General features: G+C 36.5%; 1 protein-coding gene across 1 annotated transcript in view; it reads left to right on the top strand.

Moving 5' to 3' along the window:
• Positions 1 to 1,510: 1,510 nt before the first annotated feature.
• The window catches only part of LOC136828006 (tRNA (guanine(37)-N1)-methyltransferase), an 11,311-nt gene continuing 2,244 nt past the window's right edge, over positions 1,511 to 10,577 (top strand). Inside the window, exons 1-2 of the mRNA XM_067085620.1 lie at positions 1,511 to 1,805; positions 10,276 to 10,349. Coding sequence (XP_066941721.1) covers positions 10,342 to 10,349 — 8 coding nt within the window. The 5' untranslated portion in view covers positions 1,511 to 1,805; positions 10,276 to 10,341. The remainder of the gene's footprint in view (positions 1,806 to 10,275; positions 10,350 to 10,577) is intronic.

Below are 10,577 nucleotides of genomic sequence, written 5' to 3'. Positions count from 1 at the left end.
ATGAATAACTGTCATAATGTGGAAAAAATTCACAATCATCCCCAATCTAAATGAATTATGAAAGGAAAGATTAGCAGATTAAATAATAAATGAAGCATAATAAGTATGGCAAATAAATACAAGTGTCTGGAGCAAAGAATTAAAGATAAAATGAAGAGTAACGAAAGGGTTGAGTAACTTTTATTTAATCCTTCTGGACGACCAAACATATTTACCTTCCGCTGCTTACTTACCCTCCACTTTAGGAGAAACCATAAAAGAAGAGAGACGAAAGGCAAGGCGCTTTAGTGACATTCAAGTGAATTTTTACAGCTGAAGAAGAACGTGACTTGATTGTGCTGCTAGACTGTGCTTTGTCTCTCGGTGCTTTACTAAATAACGTGTAACGATAACTAGATGCCATCTTGCACATATTGCTTTTGTTAAAAAGTATCATTAGTGTTCTGTTTTGAAAAACTGATTGATTTTCATTTTAGATTGGAGTACCGCAAATTTATCTATTATATTTACCAAAGATACAACTGAGGAAGCTGCAGAACATAGGCTACTAAATGCAGCTGTGTGGTTGATGAAGAGTACGCACCTAATAATAGATTTATCCCTATATCATTTCCCTTGCACCGGATAGTGGTTATCTATAAAAGATAGAATAACTTAAAACGATTTTTTTAAAATCATCATGCTATCAACAATGAATATCCAAATTATCTAAGAGATTTACTGTGCATAATCAAGCCAAGGAAGGGTATCAACGAATGACTAGCTACATGAAGGCTATCTGAGCCAAGATGCCCTGCAAATGATGGCATTAGAGCCCTCACGTTTGCATCCCCAAGATTGTCCAACAGCTTCTTGGTTTGTAGGGTCCGGAGGACCACATCTGGCCTTCTACTCCCTTGCGTACCAACCCATAACCGACCATACAATAAGCTCCAACTTTATATTAGAGGGACTGAAGATAGTTAAATTTACAAAAAGAAATTGGAAATTGTTTTATTCTTTGAGCAGGCTGGGGAATATTTGAAAGTTAATATTGAATACGCTATATGATTATTTAAATGTCCCTTGTATGTATGAGGTTTTGAGAAACCAAATTACTTTGCGGGTTTTGTGGGACGCATTTGGCGGAGCGGAACTACACAAAAAATATATATACACATATTCGTGTAACAGGATATAAGCAGATTCCAAGGAAAATACGTGCATTAAGTAACTGAGGATTTTATGAGGGGCCGGGGGATTGGGGATATGACATTCGTGCCCTTTGTAATGAGATAGTACGGATCATTATTTAGTATAAAAAATTAGAGACGTTTTGGGGACATGATATAAAATGGATAGGTTGAGAAAGCCGATTGGAAAGCTGGAAGAATATATGACAGCTGGGGGGCTGATACTTTCATGTCCTATACTGTATAAATCGTTAAAAGTTACCGTCTTGTCTATGTTTAAAAGACAAAAAATACGAAAAGAATAAGCTGAGAGGCTTTTTACCTATCTGCAAGGAGATACTGCCCACAAATTTGTTTGGTGGAGTGAATAACAAGGTCTACGAACTACAATATTCATCAATATTCTTGGTCAACATTGACAATCAAGAACTGAATGCTATATACTTGATTTTGTTCTTCTCTAATGCTTTTGCTATAAAACTGGATGAAAATGAAGCTGGTAAACTGTGCCCTCTTTCAGATGCACTTTTTAAAATTTTTTCATGTTAACAACCTTTTGTTTACATCTTCTGCAAATCGCGTGTAGAACCTCGGAGTTTACGCACGTCCCATGTTGTCCTGTCCCCAAATTAGGTAAAATCAATCTGGTTGTTGTTTTTGCAGGATAAGCATAAGTGTAGTTTGTGGAGGAGATGTAGCTGTATAAAAATTGGTAATTTTTCGGAAGGCTCCAGCCAGCCATTTCCAAAGGTGCCAGCTAGCCATTTTTGCATGAAAAACCATTTTGGATTTTTTTGCAAAATGGCCAGAAATGATAAGGTAGTAAAAGAACCTAAAAATACCAACCTAACGTAAACTAGGGGTGTTTACTGGTTACAATTTTGCCGTATTAGTTATGGAGGGGGTGGCTGGTATTGTCTTACCTTACAAGTCCTTATTTTCTCTGCTATTAGGCATTTATGAAGGTTATGTATTGAGAAGAATTTTTTGTTTTGATGTGATATACCCAAGAAAAATATAAATTATAAAGGGAGGTGGCTGGAGTCTAACGAAAAATAACCTAAAAATTAATTCTACGTCACATGATGGTTTCCTGTGTGCTAAAGGATAATGTTGCATTAGGCTAGGCTAGCCTACTTGATTTACCGTAAAATTTTATAAGTTGCCAATAAGACTCCAACCAGCCATTGTAGCACACAAAAACATTTTAGGTTTTTCATGCAAAAATGACTAGGAAACGATAGGGCTGTAAAAAAAATCTTTAAATAGAAATCTAACTTAACCTAGGGGTGATTACTGGTTACAATTTTGCCGTATTAGCTAAGGGGGGTGGACAGGTATTCTTACCTTATAAGCCGTAATTTGAATATTTTTTTATTTATCATTTGCGCTTAGTGTTTATGGGGTTCAAAATAACGAGAGTGAAGAGCACTTTTCAAAAATGTATGTTACAATTTCATAACGTGTATTGACAACTTATAAAATAGCACCGATTTACCGACCCGTTGTTTATGCTACCCAGTAGGCTAACCTATCAGGTAACTCATAGATTTGATGTAAGATACTCGTGCTGTTATGACTAGCTAGTAATTAGCCAATATAAATAGGCCCAGTTTTATTTTGTATTTACATGACTGGATTGTCAAGTATAGGCTACTACGGATACATGGAGCAAACTTCAAACTACCTATTTGCAGACAACACCTAGCCTTATTTTTCACATACAGTAGCCTAAACAATATTCTTAAGGAATGGAAGGCGTTTGAACAACTGAAATTAAATTAAAATAAAACTGAATTCATTTGAGAGGAGGGAAAAATTAGCCTATTTAAGCAACCGTGATGATTTTTGACTGCATACAGATATTAGTGATTGTAGACAGTTTGGGACTTGGGTATACTACTTGACAGTAGTATGTCTCTTAATGCTAAAAAAAAGTTGTAGCGGTTACTGGCCATCATGTTAGAAATATTGCCTTTGTTGAAAAATATCTTGAAAAAATCTGTGAATAATTATATCAAACAGAGTGGATTATTGCAACTCAGTTTATCATAATTTGCCCAAGATGCAACTTAGGAAGTTGCAAAATATACTAAATAGATCAGCAAGATTAATGAAGGGTATTGCAATGCAAAACTGAATTACCCTTATTTTGTTTGAGTTCCACTGGCTCCCTGTCAAGGTTACAATAATATTTAAAATATGTTTAATGACTTGCCAAGCTATCAATATTGAGCGTCCAAAATATTTAAGTGACTTGCTGCATATAATACATTCAACAGGTGGAGTCAGCACAAGAATAGTTGATCTCAAGTTATTTGAGCCAAAATGAAATTCAAATTGGAGCCTTTAAGTTTGCCACTGTAAGACTATACAGTAAGCTCCCACTTGATATCAGGAGGTGTGAAAATATCAAGCTGTTTAAGTTATTAAAGACTTCTTTTTTCTGAGTGCTATGACAGTGTGGATTTGACAATTAATATGGTGTATGCTGTATAAAAAAAATCTCAGAATCTGTCTGCTTTTTTTATGTAAATGACAAGATGAGTTTGCAAGTCTCACAGAGTGCCTATAATGGAGTGTGACCCTAGGGGGAAAAAAAAAGGAATACATAAGCAGTAACAGAAGCATGAAGATATGTTATTCAATATCTCTTCTTGCACCATTTATATCTTTAGCCTACTATCATTGCTGGGATAAACCATTATGCTTTGTGTTTTCACCTTAGCTACTCTTACCCGAGGTTACTGAGCCTACTAGGGAAAAATGCAAAATGGTATGCAGTAGGCTTACAGGTCTAAGATGGGTATGCTATATAAAGTGAGGTGGATTATTATGGTTTCCAAGTAAATAACCATTCATTTCATCAAAATGATAGCCTGCTGCTGCTACCACAGCAGAGTCCACCTCCCTTATCTTTTCGCTGCTGGTTCTTCAAATACATTTTGGGCATTGGAAATCCCCAACTCCTTATACATTTGGTATTCATGAGTATCATTAGTGGCACCATCTATTTAGGTGCTTAGCTAAATATCCAGACTGAATAAGGTTAAGTGATTTCTAAAATATTTAAAGAATAAATAATTGACTTCAAAAAGAATTTTTATTAATAACATTAGCCTAGGCATGTAAATCACAATTGTAATTATTAATATGCTAATAGTATACACTCCTAGAACTATGTTTACAAAAATTACGTAGATGAAAATAATAATTCTAATAAGTGAAGAAAGCTTTGGAAGTATACTAACATTCTGTAATGTACTGTAATCACACACTGTTATATTGTAATATCCTAGTAAAACAAAATATATAATTGAAAAAAGAAAAGGAGAGAAATTCATCAAATGCCAACCTTTGGAGTTGTGTGAGGTGGCTCTATGCACTTATGAGAAAGTTGCCTGATATTGCTTTTAAGGGTTACTGTCAGAAAGGTTATGGAAAGGGTTGCAAATTTTCTGAGTGACCAAGGTACTTATCATTGTCTTCAATTTAAAATCATGTATTGTGATATACAGTAATGTAGACTAGTACCATTATATGTTGTATTGTGTTTTTCCACAATTCCCTGTCTTGGTACTTTTATCAGATGCCTTTGGAGATCCACAGACACTGTATATTACTCTATATAACCTCCCTTTTGACATGTTATGTCGTATATAATTGTGTCTTCATAAAGAACATGTCAGCTGTTGATTTTCTTGGTATGAGGGTAAACTGAGAGTTGTTGATTTTAACATTTTCATTTTCAACCTGACCTTGCACATCTTCATTAATATTTTCATGGCTTGCACCAGTAGTTTTACTCTACATGTCTCACACTGTAGTACGGCCCCTTATCAGTTGTGATTCAATGTTTTTTTTTTTTTTTTTATGGTACTCTGGTCGTCTATCTTCCTTTATCATGTTTTCTTGTAGTGTAAGCAAATGATCCTTTACCATAAACATTTTTATCTACCCTAAGGCTGTTTTATTTCAGATGCCATGGTTACTATTGGTCCCTCTCTTCTCAGATCCTCCAGTTCATATTCATTCACTTTCATTCTTGAGAATTTACCATCACTATCATAATAATTATAAGCCTAAATTCTAGTTTTAGTCTTAGCTGAGCATGACTTTTCTTTTATACAGTTCTAAGGAACAGGGTACGCTCTTGGAAGATATTATAATAACCCAGCTTATATAAACATCTTAGAGAATTGTAGAAATTCACCATAACTAATCCATTAGAGTAGTAGTGCAGATTATGCTCAAACAGACAATCTTGTACCTTTAATGTTACCTTAGACTAATAGGTTGGTTCATCTGTTCAGTGTCATAGAATGAGTTCCCTCCAATTCTCAGTCATGTTCGTAACAGGGCATTTTATATAAGTAACTTACCAAGTAATTACAGTAGATTGTATAGTTTCTATTAACCGGCAGCTAAAAATTTTGAAATTTGCGGATCGCGCTATTTTATTTGGCTGGGTGACTAACCCCGCCCACTTTCGGGTTAAAGAGGAACAGCTAGTAAAAATATTCAATTTGTTTCTGCCGGCTAATGGCTGTACACCAGCTTTTAGCAGCAGCTTTGACTTTGGAATTCATCTTTCCTGTTTATTTCTCATTGTATTTGGTGAAGTATTCTTGCTTTGATAGCCTTTCGGCATTATTAGATAGAGTTAGACTGTTTTTTTACCTTTAATGTTGTTCTCTTTATAACAGCTTCCCTTATTTACTGATTGTGACTTTAGGTGACATGTTTTTTCCAAGTGTCAGACTCAAGTTCACCTATACGCATTTGACTAAGGAATCTATCTGCATGGATTGTAGGGGACAAATTTGTTCAGAAGACTTGCAGTGTAATGAATGTGTAGACTGGGACAGTAAGAAGTGGAAGACTTTAAGATCTCATTTAAACAAACTGGCTAGAGATAAAAAGAGAAAAGCGACAGCCAGACGGATTAGTAAGCCCAAATGAGGAAGAGAGTATTGTGTCCTGTGAGAGTTCTAAGGTTTTATCTAAACAGAGCAAAGAAGATTCGTGGTCCTTCAAACGCCTTATGGTGTTCTGTTAAGAATCCTTCTCGGCCACTTCAAAGAATGCCCTGGCATTCTTCCTCAGAGACCTCATCTCGGGAGCCCATTCTTCTGTTGAAGATGAGTTTTTTCCATTGTGTAAAGAGAGAGCTCATAAAATTAGGGCTGTAGCCACTTCATTGGCATTCAAGCGTAATTTGTCTCTCTCCTCAATATTGCAAGTGACTTTTTGGAAATGTAAGTCAGTCTTTGTAACTCGTTATTTGAAGGAAACTGAAACAGTTTACGATAATTGCAGTACTTTGGATCCGTTTTTGGTGGCTGGCGTGGTATTGGGGGAAGAAGCATAGGAAGCAATCCTTCCTTCCTTTCTTTGCCTTGATTTGAGGTGGTTGAGTTTTTAAGGGAGCCTGGGGGTACAGTGTACCGGAGTGCCCTCCAGTCCTTCATAGTTGGGCAGGGGTTTTTAACATTTTATGGTAGGTGGCATTTATTTCATTGTTGTTTTTTCTGTACTGCACCCTGGGCAGGGGCAACATTAATACCTTTGTCAGCAATTGGAATCATCCTTGCAAGAAGGTACCCATTAATATAGTAGGCAAGCCTCGGCTATACAGCTGCGCCACTATACAATAAAGAGAGCACCAATAGAGGCAGTACCTTCCTGCAGCAGCTCCCTTATCAGGTAAAGAACAAAGGCATTTTTTAATGCTATAGTACATTCACATCATCCGTGCATTTGGTGCCTAGCGCTGTCTCTTACAACGCTCCTGATTGGCTAGTGGTCAGCCAATCACAGCACTGGAAAATGGGCAGTGTACGGTCTCTCTCAAAGCTAAGGAGAGTAAAGATCTCCGCTCCGAGACCTGAGGAACATGTCTTTCAAAAGTTATAACTTTCACTAAACCTCAGTTTTACCCAAAGAATAGTAGTTTCCTAATTTCATCACTAAACATGTCAAACCAATGGTTGAAGGATTATAATGATATATGAATTATTTACTTCAATAAACTTAATGGTAAGATATTTGATAGTGAAATAAACAAAAAATTTTTAAAGATAAAATGTGTTCTTTCATTTCTTACATGGCATCGCAATGCATTCATCATTTATCGTCTTGTCTCATAAAATTTCGTAGCTTAAATGTCATGGATGGCAATGCTACCTAAAAAGTATGGGTAGGGCTATCAATCAGTATGAAAATAACAAGCGAGCAATTAAGAATATTAAAATGTGCGGGGATGCACGCAGACTATAGCATATATCCCGGGCAACCAGCCAGCTCTTTACACATTCCTTAGGCCTACTTCTAGAGGAATCTCTTGCTTTCGCTTGTTGTTATTTGGGGCCATACTTGAATGACGCTTATATGTCAGATCTTGCATTCAAGTTCAATAAACGAGCCTAGGATTATGTAATGACTCGTCTATGGCCATCCGAATAAAGAGGTAACTTCTCTATATGGGTACGACCAGCTGCACTTGACAGTAGGCCTACAGTAGCACACTGTCAGGAGCCGCGATACGGAAAAAAATTAAAATGAGTAATTATAGACTACATACATACGTAGATACATAGAAAAGTATGGTATGTGTATGTAACTTTTTTTTGTAGGGGAGCGAGGAGGCTCACAATATTAGAAGTGTAGCTGATTGCAGACGGCCATGGACGAGTCATTACCTAATCCTAGGCTCGTTTATTGAACTTGAATGCAAGATCTGACATACAAGCGTCATTCAAGTATGGCCCCAAATAACAACAAGCGAAAGCAAGAGATTCCTTTAGAAGTAGGCCTAAGGAATGTGTTAAGAGCTGGCTGGTTGCCCGGGATATATGCTATAGTCTGCGTGCATCCCCGCACATTTTAATATTCTTAATCGCTTGCTTGATATTTTCATATTGATTGATAGCCCTACCCATACTTTTAGGTAGCACTGCCATCCATGACATTTAAGCTACGAAATTTTATGAGACACAAGACGATAAATGATGAATGCACTGCGATGCCATGTAAGGAATGAAAGAATACATTTTATCATTAAAAATTTCTTGTTTATTTCACTGTCAAACATCTTACCATTAAGTTTATTGAAGTAAATAATTCATATATCATTATAATCCTTCAACCATTGGCTTGACATGTTTAGTGATGAAATTGGGAAACACTACTACTCTTTGGGTAAAACTGAGGTTTAATGAAAGATAACTTTTGAAAGACATGTTCTTCAGGTGTCAGAGCAGAGATGTTCACTGTCTGGAGCTTTGAGAGAGACTGCAGGCTGGCCATTTTCCAGTGCTGTGATTGGCTGACCACTAGCCAATCAAGAGCGTCGTAAGGGACAGCGCTAGGCACCAAATGCACGGCTGATGTGAATGTACTATAGCAATCCTTCCTGTTCTCAAATTCATTACCATTGTTAATGTTTTGGGGTAGATTTATTCATGCATCCCACCTCCTGTCAATGTGGGAACCAGCAGTGTGATTACTTGGTAAGCTACTTTTATAAAAATGACATTTTTATAATAAAATAAAGTTTTATATATACTTACCAAGTAATTACAGGATTGGAGCCCTCCCTCCTCCCCTCACATGAACATTATGGCACAAACAAATTGAATACTTGTGCTGGTTGTTCCTCTCTTACCCCAGAAGTGGCCGTGAATTCTTAAGCATTACTACTGCATTATAGGGGCACTATGGAAAAACCAAGGTAAATATTGTACAGTAGTGTATCAGTCATGTATCTTCAGCGTTTGCTTAAGAGGATATAAAGATCTACAGGACAAGATACCCTCAAACTTTCCATCCAGAACTGCTATCTTTTTCTAGTGGAGGGAGAAAGTATGGTACCTAGGGCTTACATATTAGTTCCACAGTAGGAATGCATTCTCACTAGATCATTGTTGATAATAAAATTAGAGCCTATATTAAGGAAGCATATACTGTACAATATCTGCTACTCTTAGATTTTGCAATTGTTTGATTAACATTTAATCATTTCACGTCTTATCCCCACTCAGCTGTCCTCTTTGCTCCAGATTTTACTTCTTGTGTAATAACCAATCCTTCAGACTAGCCCTGCAAGTCTTGCAAATGACTCAGTGGTCAGGTACCAAACTTCAGGTTGTGGGTTTCCCCTCTTCCACCTATTACATAATGTCACTAATAATCATCATTAAAGTACATACTGTATGTGAAGATATGAAAAAATTTTGAAATGTTGTTCTAGTTTTTAGATAATAAGGGTGCTCTCTTTCAGACATCTGGCAAAGTAAGGTGCCCCTTACTAGTTTGATTTGATTGAGAAATTTAGGCAGTCATGCCAAGCACTAAGGCCTTTTTGGCCATTCAGCACTTATGATGGTGAAAAGAGGAGTTGGAGTAGCTGGACAGCAAAATAAAAGTGGACCACAAAATAAAGGCGAAGTATGAGTACCTGAAATTGGAACAAGGATGAAACCCAAAGTTGCACTAGTAAGTAATTGTTGAGAGGATGCACAGCAAGATTACAGAAAGTTGGAATGGAGTTAAAGTGAAATGCTAAAAAGTGATTGCAGCTGAAGGGTTGCTCAAAATACCTTTTAGTAATGCCTTCAGTGCACCATGTGAGGTTCACTGACTTCCGTAGGTTGCGTCCATACTACAGTAAAACATGTTAATGTTGGGAACTTTGACTCAGACCCCACAAAAGAGTTGAATAAAAGTTAGACATATTGGTAGCTTAACTAGTGCCTCATATGATTATCCAGTATTGGCCAAAGGATAACATATTGGTAGCTTAACTAGTGCCTCATTGATTATCCAGTATTGGCCAAAGGTTCATATTCAACCTACAGTCGTTGACTTATTTTCAACCTGTTCGTGGTATGTAAGAGATGAGTAGCTGCTGTGTTTCTGTTCTGACATATTTTACTCTAGTGTGGATGGTGGTACTTCTCTCATAATTCAACATCTGAACCACTGCCTCATGACCAGGCATGTTATCTTCAGTATCCAGTAATGGGTTTGTGTCAAACAAAAAACTGTTTTCTATTATAAATTAATGTTTTGTAAAAATTAATGAAAGGCATTTCATTTTTAGGTAGAGAAAGCAAATAAGGTTTGAGGCACAAGCTTTTACAGTTCATATAGACGTCACCATGTGAAAATGCTAAGGTAAGTTTCCATGCCTTGTGTGTAGCTTGAGTATTTTAAAACTTCAGTGAAAAGAATAAATGCAAAATATTTCAGTTGATTATAGCAAATAGCACTGTTAGATGAAAAAAGAAGTTGAACCTAAATTTATGATTATCTAAGTCTTGAAAATGCAATACTTAGCTCACGAGAAATAATGAGCATTTGTCAGTTATTTTTATGAATGATCAGTAGCTTGTAACTTTGAAA

This window comes from Macrobrachium rosenbergii, chromosome 42, assembly GCF_040412425.1.
Source record: "Macrobrachium rosenbergii isolate ZJJX-2024 chromosome 42, ASM4041242v1, whole genome shotgun sequence".
NCBI lineage: Eukaryota > Metazoa > Arthropoda > Malacostraca > Decapoda > Palaemonidae > Macrobrachium > Macrobrachium rosenbergii.
The sequence above is the reverse complement of the archived record's forward strand: the minus strand, read 5'-3'. Positions and strand labels throughout refer to the sequence as shown.